Below are 19,805 nucleotides of genomic sequence, written 5' to 3'. Positions count from 1 at the left end.
GCGACTACAAGCGCGAGAAGCGTGATATGCCTTTTATTGCGGGTTTATAGAAGCACTACATCAGTCACGAAGTTTTCTTTTCTTTATTTAGGGAGGCATTACGCTGAATACGTCGGAAAACATTGAAGTGTGCGTCTTTGAATTATTGTTAAATTGCAAAAATATCTGAACACATGTATGCAATTAACAGGAAAGGGAAATCGAGGAGCAGGCTAGCAACTGTTCTCAGCCCCTTTTGAGGCGTTATGCAAAACACTTACAAAGTTTATCCGCTTCCCTGCAAAAATGAAGAACAGCTCACATTTCAGAGCTAGGCGAAAAAGGCGCCACTTTTGTGATATCTTTTCCGAACGTTTTACCCCTCTTGTGTAAATATATGCTTTAAATGGACTTAGTAAATAAACATCTTGTCGAAGTTCTCGTGCATCATACAAGAGGCATAGTCGGTTTTGTCGGTCTTTCTTAAGAATGATAGGTGAACTGCATGCTTTGTTATCTTTAAGAAGTAACGCCGGCCTAATATGGAATTCCTGGAGTTCTTTTCATCGTGCCAACGTGAAAAGACGAATCGCGAGGCTCTTTTAGTAGTGCATATTATGCGACGGACGGTGACGATGATTTGGAATTATGCATGCTTTGTTTGACGAAAACCTTTCGATTTGTCGAACCTAAAGCAGGTGTCAGCTAATCTATAGGCGACCGCTCCAAACTTCCTTACAAACTCGAGTCGTGAATGTCCATAATGAATTGCGCTCGACTATCACGATATCTTAGAGTACGAAGTAAATAGCCTTTTGCGGACCTCAAATCTTCTTCGCAGGCGAATCATTTCGCTAATTAGATGTTGTTCATTGGATGTAAAATTTGAAGCATGAAATAATGAATATGCAAAAACACTTTCCCAAAAGTGAAGCATCAACCAAGATTTCCACTTCTGGTTAAATTAGGTAAGGTTTTACTCATTTCCTTCTGCATTGTTTGAGTGATTCGCGAATGAGTTTTCGATGGCAATCCTGCTAAATATTTGGTCCTCGGTTTCATGACGCAGATGCTAGTTTTATTTTGCAACTGCGTGCTGCCACTGTGGATAGTGCATGCAGGGGTGCAATATAATGTTTTTTTTTATTTCCCGCAACATATCAATTGTCACTGTTTAGTGGTTTCTTAAGAAACACTGGGCTGCATATGTGAATGAAAGCCTCAATAAAAAAAGTATATATATATATATATACATATATATATATATATATATATATATATATATATATATATATATATATATATGTACAGGGGCGATTAGAGAAGCATCTGTGAATTAAGGAGAGTAGTCAGTGACATCTAACGCGGTACCAGCATAATTTTGCATGCAGTTCGTAAAGAGGAAAACAAAGAAAGGCTACTAGGTAGTCAGTGTAAAAATAAATTGCACCGCAGTTCAGTTGCGCAGCGTCAAGCATTGTGTTCCATTATAGAGAACTTCGTTCTTATACCCATCGGTTGTTCTTATACCTTGTTCTTATCTTGTTCTTCGTTCTTATACCCACCGCCTCGAAAAGAGCTTCCCCTTTAGTTATCACAAAATGTTGCTCTCCTCATTTCACTTTTCCTAATTAGTTATTCTTGGCCATTTCCTCAACCAGCGCCCCCAGCTGGGAGATTTGAACAGCCGATATCACTTCGCGTTTTACGTTCTCTGTTGCTATGTTTCTTACTATACCGGCCGCATTCCAGCTGGCAGGCTTTCCAGTTCTTAGTCAGACGCCTAGAACGCCACTGACTGCGCTCATGACGCGGTTGTACGGCAGGGTACTGTTCCTTCTGTGCAGCAGGAGTTGCCAGGAGTGCTGCTTCGTTCCAAAATACAGTTACAACACCATCGTCGAAGAGAAAGAGAGAGAGTGAAAGAAAGGGAAAGGAAAGAAAGGGGGAGAGTTCTGGCGAGAGATCCTCGTCCAAGGAGCTGTAAGGCAACGTTAGTCCTCGCTAATGCTGTCAATGCGTCGCCCGTCGGGACAAACCTTGAATAAATCATTTGCAGCATACCTTATACAGCACATCAACCGTTTTGTTGTTTGTGTACCCCCTACATATTAACCATTCAGCAGAGGCTGATATACTTCCTGGTACACTAGGCTGATATGCAAGAAAAATCAATTGCATGTCTATCGATTAAAATAATATGCTCTTACACTAAAAGCCTCAAGGTGTGGCGGAAATGCTCTATTAGTTATCCTGTTTGAGCCACTCACCGAAATCGCTGATGTAGCATTTGACGAAATTGCTCAAACATTGCCGGAGTCATTACGGCAGATGAGTGAGGTAACGTGCAGTAAACATTACTGAAGAACCGGCTCCAAAGCAGTCTGAGCAGCGGTAGAATTATAATAAATGAAAAATCTCACTTTTCGCTAATGCATCGTATCTTGCTATCTGCTCACTCTGTCGCTAGATGATTCTATGCACTTGCTCAACGTTGCACTTCCGTATGCATAGAGATGGCTTGAAGGCCCTAAAGCTCGAAGCTTCGGTTCGTTACTAAACATCTCAAATATATGCAATCTATTCCCAAATGCATGAATGGCGGCCCATTTAATGTTTACTAATGTGTACAGGAAAATATAGTGTAAATAGAAATTCACCCTTATTGTACTAAGTTCCATTGCGAGTGTTCACTAACTGTTTAATATTCAATGATCATTTGAGAAAAGTAAGTGGTTCTGGCCATAACAAATAGTAATTATATTTTGTTGTAAGCAGTCTTTATATCGTACAGCACATCACTTACTTAATTAATTTCATTTTCATGTATAATATTTCATTCGCTAACTGTGTGCTCAGGTTTTGCACCACCTCGATTTCTAAAATGCTTACAAATGTATATGTCACCTGGCGAGTATACTGATTTTTTTTTTATCTTTCAGAGAAGTGTAGAGTTACAGGCAAAATAGAGGTGCTGTCCTTTTATATTATTTCGCAAGCCCTACACAAATTATACATTTAGAAATAGGAGGCAGTGGTCAGAGAAAGAGAGTGGATGAGGCAGGAGGGGAGGTGGGTCGACACATGCACTGGCCGGTAAGCCAAGTGGCTTGACCGTTGGATCAACGCACCCTATACGTGATCTTTGTGAGATGCCTGGTGGTTGCCAGGGCTTATTCTACACCACAAGAGTCGCCTTGCCTGTTGCGTTGTGCCACGTCGCATCGTTGTAGTATTAGGACATCAGCAGAGAAGTTCAAAAGCAACGCTAAGCCTTGCTGTCGCTGTCAGTGCTTCGCTTCGCGGCCAAAACTAGTAATTACCATGCGAAATCGTCAAGTGGCCCACTGAGTGAAAAGGCCGGTGCCTGACGTCTGCTGCAGCGAAACGATGCCTAAACTACCATTTCGGTTGGCTGCGACGCCAAGTCGCGAGCTGCGCCTCGACGGAGGAGAGCGCGTGAAAGGGAGCATATGTGGTTTCGACAGGGCGCCAGGTGCTGCGTCAGAGAAGAGAGAGGGCATCTCCGCGACGCCACGTCACCATCGCTCTCGCTCTCGGCGCAAGCGCTCCTGGACGAAGAAGCGCCAATGCCTCCTTGACAGCAGGCCTGTGAAATCTGCCTAGTGACGTCACGCTTGGACCGAAATTTCCGCTGCCAAGCCCGGCGTGCCGAAAGCGGTGACGTCAAATAACCGCAGCCTATTCCGGAGTATGCCCACGGGATTTCATGGCAGATGGGCGAGGTTGCATGACGTCTTGTATCGAAATGCACAAGCCTTGTGCTACGTAGGAAGCTTTGGCAGAAAGGCTGAAGTGGAACCACCTGCTGCCGCGTTGGCACGCCAGGCGTTGCGTGAGGGGCAAGCGCATCGCCACCACGGTGGCATGCGGCGTTGGCACCGGAGGCTGGTGATGGTTGCAGGCTCGGCCAGCACGTACCGCTGTGGTACATTACTCGCTGCGCAAAACTCGAAGAACCGCTCCGCGCCGTGGAATTGGACATTAATTACATTAATTAATTAACATTTCCTTTGTTTTTGACTCTTGCCTGGGCATATGTGAAAAAATGAGTTCTGGGGATGCACATGCTAAACCTACAATATCGCTATGAAGCTCGCCGTAGTCGGGTTCTTGGGATTATTATTGATCACCCAGGTGTTTTGGCGTGCAACATAGGTCGATGTTCGCGAGCGTTCTTGCATTTTACTCTGAGCAAGTGGCCGGGATCAAAGCAACGACCACGATATCAACAACGCTGACAACTTTTGACAATAATGCTTCCCATTGTAATTTTTTTCTGCGGCGAAGAAGAAAAAGAAATCATCCGTCAAATAAAATTTTGTACTTACACACATTAAGCGCCCCGGTCTAGAACTTATGCCGAAAATCATACAATATGGTGGAGTCCTTAGCGGCGGGGCAAGCTGCAGAAAAAGAAAACGAAAACAAGAGAGAACGACCGAAAATTTTGGAAATCAGTCACAACAACAAGCAAAGGTAACTCGAATATCGCTTATATGCGACATACTGGCCAAGGCAGAACTTGCAACGCCTTCCGGCAATTTATGCAGTGGTTCTCGTACTTTTTTTTTCGTGAGAAAAACTTGCTTTTCGGGGGATCACGCACGCAGCCGACGCGTTACTCCCTAATCAAAGTCAATCCCTCCATGTGCATCGTGAAGACGGGTTCGGCATTCGCTTTGCTTCGTAATTCCTAATGTTGTTGTTTTGTTGCAATGGTGAAAATAAGCGCGGGTACCCGCAAGCTTTGTGGTAAATTTGGTAAGCTCACAGAGCACCACAGTGCGACAGCGGTTATGCTTCTAGTATTAAGTATTACTCAATGCCTCGTTCTGCAAACGAGACGACCCCGTTTAGCCCGAGACGACGTATTGATCATCCCAAACGAGAATTTAAGAAACAAAAGAGAGGCAGTACATTGCACTTTTCTTTATAATTTTTGTACCAAGCTGGGATCCACACGCACTTAGAACAAATGTTCGTAGACTGAAATTTTAGCAATATTATCTTGACACATAAATAGAGATTTCCGTTATAGCTACGGTGCGAGAGAAATCTAAAGCGGAGGGGAATTCTAGAGCCGCATGCGCTTGCTGCATAAAGAGTCGTAGGGCTGACAGTCCCTTCATCGTCATTAAAGCGACTATGAAACATATTGAAAAATCAAGGTATTTGACTATTTTGTTCCTCAAGCTTGCATTGTCTGGACGTGTACTCCTCCTCGTTCCTTCAAATTTTCGGTCAACTGAAGACTAACACCAAATGTGGACGAAGAAGAATTTTACGGTTCACAATGAGGTGCCCGCCTAACCGGTTCTATCGGTTTTAACTAAGCTATAATGTGCTTTTTGCTTCTATTGATCTTATCCGAAACAGTTCTTTTGACAGTGCCCTCTACTTTCAAATATTTAGGAAATGTACAATGAAAATTTTACACACTATTCAACAAAAACTCTTAGCTTACACAGCTTCCGCAGTGGCATGAAATCTCGGAAATCTCCAGGGACACTTTCAAATTGTACGAACGATTTACTGAGCACCCGAACTTTGCATATTTCCAAAATACTAAACTGTCATAGCTGTCATAGCTGAACATCTCATAATAAATTACCCTATTGCTTGCGAAGCAACCTTACTCGCGAGACTTCCTTACTACTCCTTGCATGCGTTTAGATAGACCGCAATTTGATTCTTGCATATTACCGTGAATAATAATAATAATAATAATAATAATAATAATAATAATAATATACACACAGGCGTCGATTGTGGTAAAAGCTGACAGCTTGGCTGCTCATCCTTCTTCACTGAGTGGAAGAGTTGATGGATATTATTTAGTGCTACTGTCTTTGTTTACCTAATCAGGGTGTATTTATGAGTAATGCTATGTTCAGACTACGTTCGTAAGGCACCGATTTTTCGTAACATACGTAAGCGGAAGCGCAACAAGCGTATGCGTCTAGTTGAGACTGCGAACGTAAAGGTACCAACGTGCGCAATTCTCGCAAAAATCGTGGGTGAGAGTGTTAAAGGGTCGGCAACATTTACGACTGTTATGTTACGACCGTTGCGACACAGCCAATGACCGATAAGCTTTCGGCTTTCAACAACTGGTGACGACACTTCCGTCCTCCCGTCTGCAGACAGCTCCGGGCGCGGGAAGTGCCATTCCGCCATTCCGTGCGGACGATTGGCTGTGTTCGTGAAAATTTTTGCAGTGCGCCTTGCGAGACTGTTTTCAGTTCATCTGGTTTATCCGCCGAGGGAATCGATGGCCGCAGATGCGTGCTCCGAACTTCGATGAGTGGTCTCATTAGGTTTTCAAGGAAGCGGAACTGCTGGGGCGACATGCGCATGATGTTATGAAACATCGCAGCGTCACCAACTCGGAGCTTGGCGAAAAGGTTGTGAAAATCGCCGTCCGCGGCCCTGTCGAGAAATACTTGCCGCACCCAAACCCTTCTGCGTCGCCTTCGTCGTCTTTGGGCGATTGAATACATGACTATAAGTTTGTTTTAAGCGTGAATTTCTTCGATCTCGGCCAGCGCTCGCATGTTGGCAGGAGCCATATTGGATCGCTGGTGACGTCGATTCTGCAGCTCCAAATTTGATTGGCCTGTTGTAAAAGCCGTAATTTAAGCAGCAGTAAATGTGAACAAAGGTGCCGGCTTAACTGCCGTAACGTGTTTTACAGCCGTTACGTTCGATACGCCAAAAGAGCTGTTACGCGCGTTACGACCGTAGTGTGAACATAGCATAATACGAAATGTGATATGACAACTTCCATCCTGCTATAAATATAGCTGATTATGATCGGTAACCGGGCGCTGACTATCTACGACGGTTTCTCGTCCATCGCATCTCCTGCCCCGCCAAAGTGCGACGCCGGCAAGGTCGCCGTTGGCGCTCCTCGCGCCGGTGTTGTGAGGTGCCTGGTAGCCACCCGGGCGCTGTTTCTTAAGTGAGACAGCACTTTTCTTGCAACCTGCCTCGCGTGAACACGCACACGCGACATGTCGTATTCTATCTAGCTATCCTATTTATCCAGCCATCTAGCTGTCTGATTTTGATGATATGACAAAAATGCGCAGAGTGAAACCTTCTGATCCATTATTTGCAGTCTCCCTAATTTTCAGCCAACACAGCTCCAACTGCATTTTACTGATCTCTATTGTGAACATGTATTTATTTATTTATTTATTTTATTTTATTTTATTTATTTATTTATATTTAAAAGCTGAAATCCATGGTCTGAATTTTCGTAGGTGAGAAAAATGAGCGATACATGATGTAGTACAAAAGTATTGGCAGACAAAATATATATATCAGAAAGAAATGTATGTCACACACACACACACACGCACACAGACAGACACACTTTTGGTTAATGCTACGCAATATAACTACAGACTATATTCGTGAAGCAGATAATCATATAATAAAAGAACGGGATTTATGTGCATGAACTTGAGAGAAACTTTGCCACAGGCGACTGCAACACTCGGTCATTTGCTAATAAATTCTAACCACAGATCATTCTTAGGAAGGCATGTATTTAGTACGGTGTTAACGTTCGATCATGGCGTTCTTTGTGCTATAACTTGAGGAGAATGAATTAGTTGAAGACGCATCGGCCTTACCATACCCCGCTTGTATTTGATATAAACAGTTTAAACGTGAAGGAAGGTTCGTTGTCGATAGACCGTTCCGGCTAGCTATGATTAACGAGTCTTTTACAGATGTGCGAGCATAACTTATGCATATAAAACGAACTGTTTTTTTGTAATTCATTTCCATCTTTTAAATATATGTTTTTGTGAATGAATCCCAGATAATATCGGCGTAATCTAACCCAGGCTGAATGACAGATTTATACGCGAAGAGATGGATGGTTGCCTTGGGTGAACAGTTTCAGAGCCCTGCGAAGGAAAAATAGTTTGCATTGTGTGCTAGCTCTGACTTGGTCAATGTGTTTATTACATCTAAGGTCACTTCTTATCAGAAGACCTAGGCATTTATAGTGTGTTAACACAGTAATAAATTGTTGACGATGCCGTATTGATAAATAGTGTTGTTTTCTTGTGAGTAATTTTAAGTACAACTGTTTCTTTTCAAGATTGACCAACATTTGCCACTTTTACCACCATGACGCTGCTTTGAAACGCTTTATTCATAAGAAGCTGCTCATACGTGCTTTTTATCTTGGAATACAAAACATAGTCATCTGCGCGTAGTTTATTTTTATTGGGTTGCCTTCATTAATATAATTTATAAAGATAAGAGAATAGGGGTTCATGTACCGAGCCCTGTGAGACACCGGAGAACACTGAAACTTTACCCGAGCAATGCTGGTCAAAAGCTACAAATTGTTGGCGGTCAGTTATATGTGATGAAATCCAGGATATTAGCTTACAGTTTTCAATATTCTTCGATGCTTTAACAATGCTTACAGCATTATTGAAGCATCGGGTTCATAGCAGTACAGACATAGCGTGCAAGAAGTTGATGTGCTGTTAATCTATCGTCTTGCGTTTCACAGCAAACCAGCCGATGCGACTTGCATGGGTAGAAAAACATTGAACGTTTCGTTTTCATGGTTTTCCGCAACAGTAGATCGCTAACGAAGGTGCGTTTTAAGAAATATTTTACGTTGAAGTAGAACTGCCTATTGTTCGTTAAAGTATGCGGGTAAAAAAGTCACGTATTTATACACTGGGCTTCTTTGTACTCTCTTCTATTTTTATACTGCAGGCTGTAACTGCGATCAAAAAATGCACTGAAGAGAGCATTATAAACTATGTAGATATTCAAATTTATTTAGGTGAGCGTAGCGCCTTACATTTCTTTCAACCAAAGGACCAACCAGGATTTCATAAACGATTTCATAAACCATATTCACATTATCAATCAGGTGATAGAGAAATATGCGTAATATAACCGAGTCGTATATATAGCTTTCATTGATTACGAGAAAGCGTTTGATTCAGTCGGAACCTTGTTGTGTCGGCGATAGCGCGCCTGATAAGCAGACTGCTGTTAGTGCGCATGTCCGCACAAGTACTTATAATGTCTTGCTATGTGCGTGAACCGTTGATGCTAGATGTAACCAGGAGCCTGTAAGCTACGGGCAATAAACACCGTTTTCCTGTTGATCCCTTGCCTGGTCACCCACTGACATGAGATACAACACTGGCGACGAGGGTGGGACCCGAAGGCCGCTGTCAGTTTGGTGAAGAAGGCAAGTCTTTTCAAAGTCAGCCTCTGTTCCAAGTTGGACTTGAAAGAATGCTGATTTTGTGGCTGTCTGTGCATGGATAACAAAGAAGCGACAATGCAGTCGACTGGACAGCTTGGCCAGATGGAGTCATTTGATGTTACCGCAAGTGACTGGACGGCATACAAGGAGAGGTTGACATCTTTTCTGATTGTCAACAAGGTTCCTGACAGCGACAAGGTGCACGCATTCCTCAGCATCATCGGCCCGCCAACGTATGGGCTGCTGAAGTCGTTGACGGCGCCTGACCTGCCGTCGGCTAAAAGTTTCGAACAGCTGAAGAGCATCTTGGACGCCCACCTGGCCCCAGTGCCGTCCATAATCGGCGAAAGAGCCAAGTTTTACCGCAGAACACAGCATGAAGGTGAGCCGCTGCCGGAATATGTTGCCGAACTTCGCAAGTTGTCTCAGACCTGCCAGTTTGGAGCCAGTTTAGACGAAGCGCTGCGGGATCGTTTCGTGTGCGGACTGCTCCGTGAGGACGTGCAGCGAGTACTTTTTACCGAGGGCGACAGATTGACGTTCTCGAGAGCAGTGGACCGCGCTCTGGCCATGGAAGCAGCCCGGAAGAATGTCGCCGAGGCTCGAGTCATGGAATCATTGGCCACACAGCTGCACAAAGTTGAAGACGATAGTAGAGAGGCACATGCTGATCTGTACGAGGTGCAAGCGAGAGCTGGTAAGCCGCTACTAGTTTGTTACCGCTGCGGTTCCCCGAGCCACACTCATGCAGTATGCCCTCACATTAACGATACCTGTTTTAAGTGTTCGAAGAAAGGACACATTCAAAGAGCCTGTCGGAGCAGCAACAGGCAATCTCATGACGGGTATAAGAAAAAACGGAGCCTGAAAACGCTAAAAGTTGTGACACAGGAGCCGACTATCAGCATTTCCAAACAAGGGTCTGCCAGCCGCGCTCCCATTTTTGTTAAACTCAACATAAATGATGCACCGGTAGAAATGGAACTCGACACGGGAGCTGCAGTGTCAATCATGCCTTTCAAGCAGTTCAAGAAGCGGCTTCCTTCTACCAGCTGCCGATCAACGGGCGTCACCCTACGCACCTATACCGGAGCACTCGTCCGACCTTGTGGCGTCGCGGTTGTCAACGTGCAGCATAGTGGACGGACGGCGCAGCTGCCGCTCTACCTCGTCGACCAAGCAGGACCACCACTGCTAGGACGAGAATGGCTACACACACTACGTCTGGACTGGGACAGTATTTGGGGTCTGAACTACATCTCAAGGTCAGTGTTTGACTCGTCTTCTCGAACGAAGGAAAGGCTCGATTCCTTGCTAGCCAAGTACGAAACTCTGTTCAAGGATGAGTTAGGTGCTATCACAGACGAACGGGCCGAGCTGTTTTTCAAACCAGACCACCGGCCGAAGTTCCTAAAAGCAAGGAATGTGCCGTTCGCATTGCAGTGAGCTGTAGAAGCCGAGATAGCAAAATTGGTTGAACTAGGAATTCTCACGCCAGCGAATACAGCGGAGTATGCCACGCCCGCAGTGCCCGTGATAAAGAAAGATGGCAGCATACGCCTATGTGGGGAATATAAGACGACGATAAACCCCTCACTTGACATCACACACTACCCGCTGCCTAAGATAGATGATCTACTGGCAGCGCTAGCCGGGGGGCTACATTTTACGAAGATCGATCTGAACAGGGCATACCAGCAGTTTTTCATGGCGGAAGAGTCAAAGAAGTACTTGACATTAAACACACAGAAAGGTCTGTTTACAGTTAACAGGCTACCTTTCGGAATTGCGTCAGCGCCAGGTATTTTCCAGAAAATAATGGACACGATGCTGAAGCGTCTGAGCGGAGTGTGTTGTTATCTCGATGACATTCTAGTCACGGGAAAAACCGCTGAAGAACATTTGATGAACCTAGAAGCTCTCCTGAAACGTCTGTCTGAGCGAGGTGTCAGGGTGAAGAAAGAAAAATGTGCGTTTTTTCAAAACGAGCTCTGCTACCTGGGGCACAAAATAAGTGCGGAAGGAATCACTGCGTCACCGGACAAAATTGAGGCAGTTATTAAGGCTGCTGCGCCGACAACAAAGCAGCAACTGCAGTCCTTCCTAGGTGTCGTCAACTATTACAGGAAGTTCGTACCTAATTTGTCAACTGTTGCTAACCCCTTGTACCGGCTTTTGCAGAAGGACACTTCGCGGTGCTGGGACGACCGCTGCCACGCAGCGTTCGAGCAAATCAAAACAATGTTATCATCACCACAGGTGCTAGCCCATTATGACCCGGATAGACCGTTGAAGCTGGCCTGTGACGCATCGCAGTACGGAGTAGGTGCCGGAGTAGGTGCCACGTTTTCGAGGATGGTAGGTCTCGACCGGTTGCTTTCGCATCGCGCACGTTGTCCGAGTCGGAGAAGAAATACAGCCAGCTTGAAAAAGAGGCATTGGCCATAATTTTTGGCATAAAGAAGTTTCACTACTACATTTATGGTCGATCATTCACTCTAATCACGGACCATAAGCCGTTACAGCAAATTTTGGGACCAACAACTGGGATCCCGCCTATTGCAGCTGCACGATTACAGCGTTGGGCAGTGACGTTATCGGCGTACAGCTATAACCTTCTCTTTAAGAAGTCAGCCAATAACGCCGAAGCAGATTTTTGCTCCCAGTTGCCGCTTCCCTATGTCAAGGACGAGATGCAAGAAAGCGAAGAAACTTTTTATACATTGCGACTGGCCTCCCTGCCAGTGTCGAGTAAAGAAATCGCGCGTGCCACGCAACGCGACAACGAGCTGGTACAAGTAAAAGAATTCATAAGTACAGGTTGTCCAAGATCCGTCGGTGAAGACAGGCTGAAACATTACGTCACCAGGCGCAATGAATTAACCTTGCATCAAGGATGCATATTGCTCGGAACACGCGTAGTCATCCCCGCAAAACTACAGAGTGCAGTTTTGGAAGAGTTACACGAGGGTCACCCAGGTATAGTTCGCAGCAAGGCGCTCGCGCGAAGTTATGTCTGGTGGCCGTGTATCGAAGCGGGTCTTGAGCGTATGGTTCAATCATGTGCAAAGTGCCAAGAACAACGCAGCGCCCCTGGCAAAGCACCACTGCACCCGTGGTCCTGGCCCACAGCGCCGTGGCAACGCATACACATTGATTTTGCAGGACCGTTTCAACAATCTGTTTCTCTTAGTGGTCGATGCCCACTCCAAGTGGCCGGAAGTTTTTGTGATGCCGTCGACTACTACAGACGCCACAATTCAGTGTTTAAGAGATGTTTTTGCACGTTTTGGTTTCCCGGAGACAATTGTGTCGGATAACGGGCCACAATTCACGTCACAGGACTTCAAACAGTTCGTCCGAGAGATGGGCTGCCGACACGTGCAAACAGCACCCTACAATCCTAGCGCAAATGGGCTCGCGGAACGTTTCGTGCAAACTCTGAAGAATGCGCTGCGAAAAGATGACACGTGCCAACCACTGAAGGTAAAGTGAAACAAGTTTCTGCTCGCCTATCGGAACACTCCTCACGCTACAACGCACGAGGCGCCGGCCAACTTGTTGTTGGGTCGACGTTTGCGTACGCGCCTTGACGTGCTCAAACCTGTGGTTGGGGAGAGGGTGGCTTACCAACAGTTCAAACAGACGGTGAACCGACTATGTCGAGTGCGCGAAGTCACTCTTGGTGATCATGTTCTCGCACGCAATTACAGGGGACAGCCAAAATGGATGCCAGCAGTAGTAATGGCCCAGACTGGACCAGTGTCTTTCAAGGTTCGTGTATCAACCCCTTCAGGATGCTTGGAGTGGCGGCGTCACAAGAACCAGTTGCTTCAAAGCACGACCGTGCCTGCGGAAAACGTCGTTCAAGACGACGAGTTCTCCGTGGGGCCACCCAGCGACCTCGGATCGGGATCAGCTGCGGAAAACTCCGTTGAAGGCGATGGGTTCGCCGTGGGGCCACACAGCGACCCCGGATCGGGACAAGCCTTTTCAGTACCACCAGCTAGTGTTTCTCTCTCACCACCGACGTCGCAGGCTGACACTGCACGGGGTGACGATGATCGACGCTGCCCAATTCGAAATCGTCGACCACCAGATAGGTTCCAAGCAGGAACGTGAACTGTGAGTGTTTCTTAATAAAAGCGAAGGAAGTGTTGTGTCGGCGATAGCGCGCCTGATAAGCAGACTGCTGTTAGTGCGCATGTGCGCACAAGTACTTATAATGTCTTGCTATGTGCGTGAACCGTTGATTCTAGATGTAACCAGGAGCCCGTAAGCTACGGGCAATAAACACCGTTTTCCTGTTGGTCCTTTGCCTGGTCACCCACTGACATGAGATACAACAAACCTCAGCATTCATGCAGGCATTATAGAATGAGGGTGTTGACTAGCCGTATGTAAAAATACTGCAAGATATCTATAGTGGCTCCACAGCCACCGTAGTCCTCCATAATGGAAGAAAGAAAACCCCAATAAAGAAGGGCGTCAGGCAGGGAGATACGATTTCTCCAATGCATTTCACAGCGTGTTTAACATGGTATTCAGAGACCTGGATTGGGAAGAATTGGGGGACAAGAGTTCATGGAGAATACCTTAGTAACTTGTGATTGGCTGATGATATTGCCTTGCTGAGTAACTCAGGGCACCAATTGCAACGCATGCTCACTGACCTGCTCAGGCAAAGCAGAAGGGTGGGTCAAAAAATTAATCTGTAGAAAACTAATGTTTAACAGTCTAACAGTCTTGGAAGAGAACATCAGTTTACGATAAGTAGTGAGGCACTAAAAGTGGCAAGGGAATACATCTACTTAAGGCACGTAGTGACTGCAGATCCGTATCGTGAGACTGAAATAATCAGAGGAATAAGAATGGGTTGAGGTGCGTTTGGCAGGCATTCCCGGATCATGAACACCAGGTTGCCATTATCCCTCAAGAGAAAATTGCATAAGAGCTGTGCGTTACTTAAATTGGAAAAGAGAATGAGCTATGGAAAAGAGAATGATGGGTGTAGCGTTAAGGCATAAGAAGGGAGTAGATTGGGTGAGGGAACAAACGCGAGGTAATGAAATCTTAGCTGAAATCAAGAAAAAGAAATGGGCATAGGCAGGGCATGTAATGAGCAGGGAGGATAACTGATGGTCACTAAGGGTTATGGACTGGATTCCAAGAGAAGCGAAGCGTAGCAGGGGGCGGCAGAAAGTTAGGTTGACGGATGAGATTAAGAAATTTGCAGGAACAAAATGGCCACAATGGGCACATGACCGGGGCAGTTGGAGAAGTATGGGAGAAGCCTTTGCCCCGCAGTGGGCGTAGCCAGGCTGATGATGATGCTGACGATGAGCGCTTTCCCGTAAACAACGCCAAGAGCTTCACAGTTTACATGTTTGTAGACTGTGAAAATGTTTTCGTTATGTCTTAGGCCTGAAATTACTATCGGCGCTACCAACACTTGCAGGGACCGCATGACACTTAAGTGCAGTGCTGAGCCTCAAGTGATACACGGTGCAGCGCTGGATTTTGCAGCCTAGCGACATATTGTCAAATCCTTTTTTCGATTGACACAAACCTCGGTGCACACTTGACATTAGTTAGGCCACGTATTGACATTATTTTAGAACTGCCGCACCTTTCGACATATTACCATTACTTCAACCAACCATTGTCCGCCATCTGTCGATATCTTTATATAAGTATCCGACACATTTTCATTCGGAAAGCAATGTAAACATGTCCAAACATACGGTAATTCCTTCTAATTGAAACAATCACCGCGACAGGGTCACGGCCAGCGGATGGATAACGACAATTGTGATTGCTGTGCGGCTGTCTCGGGAATAATTCCTATAGTGCGCAAGCGCCATCTTTGGGTAGAATTAAACGGACGAGGGAGATTCTTCATTCTGAACTGACGCCTGGTGGCGCCATCTATCTTCACAATGAGGAAGCTTCAAACCAGCGAAGCCCCCTGGTGACTAACCGGTGGCTGCATCACGCACACGAGCCGAGACTTCGAAAAGCGCTGCGGCAGTGAAAGCGTTAGTGTTACCATGACATCACACAGGGTTTACCAAGGTGACGTCAGCGCTAATATTTTATCAATAGGCAATCAGAAACCGTTCCACCTCCTTGAAGTCACCATGATTTGTTTCATTCATCAGGTTTAACGCTCCAAAATTCACCAACAACATGACAGACACCGGAGTAGAGGGTTCCGCATTTATTTTTGGCCACCTGGGCTTCTTTAACGTGCACCGTGATCTAAGTACGTAAGCGTTTCTGCATTTCGTCTCTGTCAAAACGCGGTCAGCACTGCGAGGGATCAAACCAGCGACCACGGGCTCGGAAGCGAAATACCACAGGCAAGACGTTTTTGTGGTGGTGGAAACTACCCCACAACAAGACGCAACATAGCGAAATGCCACCAAGCACCATCAACTTCTGGTTACAGGGTTAACAGACTGATGTTTCATACTGCCTTAGAAAAGTACTATGGAACAATGAACGCATGTATGTGTAACATTTTTTTTTTCCGGGGCTCTGTGTTTCAGGTTTTGTCACTGAAGAGGATGTCGGCATAATGTTAGCCGATGTTCTGCCAGAGCATTTGACACGAGCAACAGAATGGCACGCACACCACTGAACTTTCAATTTAACTTTACCTCCCTGTCAATAGGTGTAAATGCCGAGTGCGTCAAAGATACAGAAGACAACAGAAAGCAGGTACGAGAAATTTCAATCCACCGAAAAAGAAGAAATTTTACGCTGCACGTGTCATTTCTTTCGCGATGGAAAATCGCAGAATTCTGTTGGCAAAGACAGCGAAGCCTCACTGACGGAGTACTTATACGTTATTACACGTCCATGTCATTTTATGATTTCTCTTGCAATTTGATTTTTTACGTTCGAATAGAAAGCTTGATCAAAAATACGCCGGCAGCGAAGAATCGCAACAATTTCCTCCTCTGTATGTTGCGGTTGCCCCGCACTGTTTGACGAGGTGACATTACCTTATTGTGATTTCTGTGCTCTGCACAATTCTTCCTCCTTTTTTCATATTTTTAGCTCATGCCGCGGGCACTTTGTGATTTCTGTGGTCATGCTGATGTCTAAATATGGAGGTTGCAAGTATGCGTACAAGATTATCGCATCACGCGCATGCGTACCAGCAGTGGGCGCAAGCCGTCATCATGCCGCTATCGGATGTAGGATGGCGCACTTCCCCTCTAGCAGACCGAGGGCGCTATAAATACCGACCCTCAATAAAAACGTGGGTTCACTGTTCAATGGCTCTGTCGACGCCTCACTGTGGCAAGCCCAGAACGATACAAGGTGTCAGAAGTGGGATACGAACCCACGCCGGACTGCCAGTCGACTTCGGCGATGACCAATTTGTTGCTGTGCCGTCCGGGAATGAACACGATTGTGTAATCGTATTTCAAAAGCCAGAGAAAGAAACGCCGCACTCGTGGTGGGTTATTAGAAATCGCCTTTTTTGCAATGTCACTGAGAGACAGGTGATCGCTTTCAAGTGTCACCGGGTGGCAGTATAAAAAGTGATGGAACCATTCACAACCAAAAACAAGCGCCAGAGCTTCTTTTTCAATTTGAGAATAGCGCTGTTCCATCCGCGTTAAAGATTTCAACGCATAGGCTACCGGTTTCTATCTGTTATCACGTCTTTGCAACAAAGCGGAACCAACGCCGTATTGCGAGGTAGCTGACGTCGCCTTTACGCCTGGGTTCGAGCAAAAAATCGCTAACAGTGGTGCTGCGCTCAGAGTTTTGCAAATATCCCGCCACTCTCTTTCATGGTTTTGCGTCTATTCAAACCATACGTTGTGCCTGAGCAGCGACCTTAACAGCAAAGTGGGCTGCGCCAAGCCTAAATAAAGCCTTTGCTAAAATAGCTCATAGTCCCTAGCATCATTTGTATTGTCTGCTTGTTTTCTGGTTTTGGCACCGCGTGGATGCTGGCAATTAATTCTGAATTAGGTTTGATACCGTCGCTGGAAATCGTGTCATCCAACATTGCACTCTCTCGTGCGCCAAACGTGCGCTTTCCGGCGTGAAAGGTAAGTCCCGCGATTTCATCTGCTATGAGAGCACTTCGTGGGCGCTGGTCATGCTGCGCTCTGGTCGCGCGCCAAACCAACAAATCATCCACATACACGAGCACACCTGGAAGGCCCTCAAATATTACATTTAAGGCTTTCTGGAACACTTCGCTGGCTGCGGAAATGCCGAAAGAAGGCCGCAAAAAACAATACCGGCTAAAGTGCGTTGAGAACGTGCATATTTTCGATGAAGCATCATCCAGCGGAATTTGATGGAATCGGGAACTGCCGTCTAAACGTGAGAAAAATTTTGCACCTGTTAGCTCCGCCTCTATGTCCTCTCGATGAGGCATCTGATACTGTTCCCGTTTCAAGCTGTGGTTAATTTTCCTGGGATCAAGACATATCCTTAGCTTGCCCTCTTTTTTGCGCACGATGACTAATGGGCTTACCCGGTCTGTTGGGCTGCTCCTTTTCCGCAAGATCCCTGCTCGTTGCATCCGGTCCAATTCTGCACGCAGCAGCTGCTGAAGAGATAGGGGCACTCATCGCGCTGACTGGACGATGGGCGTAGCATCTTAGCGAAGCACAATTTTGTATTCCCAATGAAGGCGTCCAGTTCGATGAAATACGTGGGAGAACTGCCGGGTTGTTCCTTCGGAGGTAGTTGTGGCCACGGTGTCAACGTTCCGCTGAAGTAAACCAAAGCGTTCGCTGGCTTCCAACCCCAGAATGGTCTGATGGTCTTTTTTCACCAAAAAGAACTGTGCACTTTCTTGCCGGTTACGAATGACGAGCTCGGGGTGCCGAGAACGTTCCACAGCGCTTGATAATTCCGCTGTTGTACGAGCGCAGCGCCCCGCCGTTTGACTTCGCGGCCGGAACGAGGCCTCCCCTCTCCAAGAGGGGAAAACGCGCTTTCCGATCGCTCAAGGTTGCGCGGACATAGTATACTAACTCTAGCGTTTAGGAAAAGCTTAAACAGGTGCGAGGGCGGCACGCATAGCGTGGGAAGCTAGCCGCCAGAATAGCTATCTCAAGTACTGCTGCTGACGAGGGCGAAATACCTTCGTGTAATTATAATAACCCTAATAGGACTACTTTCAAATAAAAAAAGAGAGAAAAAAAAAGGAAACGGCCCAGAAGGCTATACTACGAGAGCTAGGACTGATACCTTTCTATATATACGTATTCATCTCATCTATGGGATCGCATGCGCGCGTTGTTGCTTTGTCTCTGCGTGTAGTAGTTAAGAGAGCCAGTGTAAGGGCGGAAAAGAAGGAAGGAAAGGAAAGCAATATTGCAGCGCCGTGGTTTTAAAGCGCAACCGTGGTAGGGAAACGGAAGGCGATACAACTACAAGTGATAAACCCACTTCTCGTCCATTTTCGTGAAGAGGTGACGTTGACGGCCGGATGTATGGTCTAATTCTATTATATCACTCTATCGCAAAATTATGGAGTCGTCTACTGAAAATTGTGCTTCCATGTGTATACAGCATGTTTGAAGGTTAAGTTCGTTACTAAACCTCTGAAAATATATCCAATCTATTCTCAAAGGCACGAGAGGAGGCCCATTTAATATTTGCTAATGTATAAAGGAAGATATTGTAGAATGCAAATCCGTCCTAAGTGTACTATGTTCAGTTAAAATTGTTCGCTCACTATTTTATATTCGAAGATCATTTTAAAAAATGAAAGTATTTCTGGCCATAACGAAGTGTAACTGTATTTTCTTGTAAGCATTGTTGATAACGTGGATGACGTCGCCTACTTAATTTCACTTTAACGTATAATACTTCAGCCACTAACAGGGGTCTCATATTTTGCAGTGTCTCTCTTCTAAATTTATCGAACGGTTGCAAAATGTGACAGGTAAGACTGCCGCCATATTGTCGGTGCTGCTGATCTTTAATCTTTCACAGATGAAACAGCAGAATTGCATGTGAAAATGGGGCCTTGTTGGTTTAACCTATTTGACAAGCACTATACATAATATGCGTTAAGAAATAGGACGCAGTGGCAAGAGAAAGACAAGAAAGCAAGGGGGACGGAGATTGACACACCGGCTGGTAATTCAAGTAACGGCACTGGGATCAACGCACCTTAAACGTGAGCATTGTGAGATGCCTGGTGGCTGCGAGGACACTGTGTCTTCTACGCGGCAAGAGTCGGCTTGCGTGCGGCTTCGCACCACATCGCACCGTTATAATACCAGAACGCCATCAGAGCAGCTCACACGCAACACTAACCCTCGCTGTCGATGTCAGTGGTTTGCCTAGGGGCAAAACTGGTAATTAGGATAAGATAGCGCCAAATGGCACACTGAGCGAAAAAGCTGCTGACTGTCGTCTGCAGCAGCGAAACGGCTCCTAAACCGGCATTTCCGTTGGCTACGACGCCACGTCACGAGCTGCGAATCGATGGAGGAGAGCGGACGAAAGGAAAAACCCTCAGCGGCGATAGCGCTCGAGGTGTTGCGTGAGTGGT

General features: G+C 46.0%; 1 protein-coding gene across 1 annotated transcript; it reads left to right on the top strand.

Annotated features, from left to right (window-relative positions):
* Positions 1 to 9,105: 9,105 nt before the first annotated feature.
* Positions 9,106 to 13,568, top strand: LOC135908291 (uncharacterized). Its single transcript, XM_065440043.1, has 2 exons — positions 9,106 to 10,524; positions 12,973 to 13,568. Exons 1-2 carry the CDS (start codon positions 9,314 to 9,316, stop codon positions 13,379 to 13,381), a joined length of 1,620 nt encoding a protein of 539 aa, XP_065296115.1. The 5' UTR covers positions 9,106 to 9,313; the 3' UTR covers positions 13,382 to 13,568.
* The last annotated feature ends 6,237 nt before the right edge of the window (positions 13,569 to 19,805 follow it).

Source organism: Dermacentor albipictus, chromosome 6, assembly GCF_038994185.2.
Source record: "Dermacentor albipictus isolate Rhodes 1998 colony chromosome 6, USDA_Dalb.pri_finalv2, whole genome shotgun sequence".
Classification (NCBI taxonomy): Eukaryota; Metazoa; Arthropoda; class Arachnida; order Ixodida; family Ixodidae; genus Dermacentor; species Dermacentor albipictus.
The sequence above is the reverse complement of the archived record's forward strand: the minus strand, read 5'-3'. Positions and strand labels throughout refer to the sequence as shown.

What these genes read in the sequence shown, in the direction of transcription:
- LOC135908291 (XM_065440043.1), top strand. Translation starts at nt 9,314, where the DNA reads ATGGATAACAAAGAAGCGACAATGCAGTCGACTGGACAGCTTGGCCAG. An exon ending in GGTCTGAACTACATCTCAAG is followed by an intron (nt 10,525 to 12,972) that starts GTCAGTGTTTGA and finishes ACGCAATTACAG; the next exon opens with GGGACAGCCAAAATGGATGC.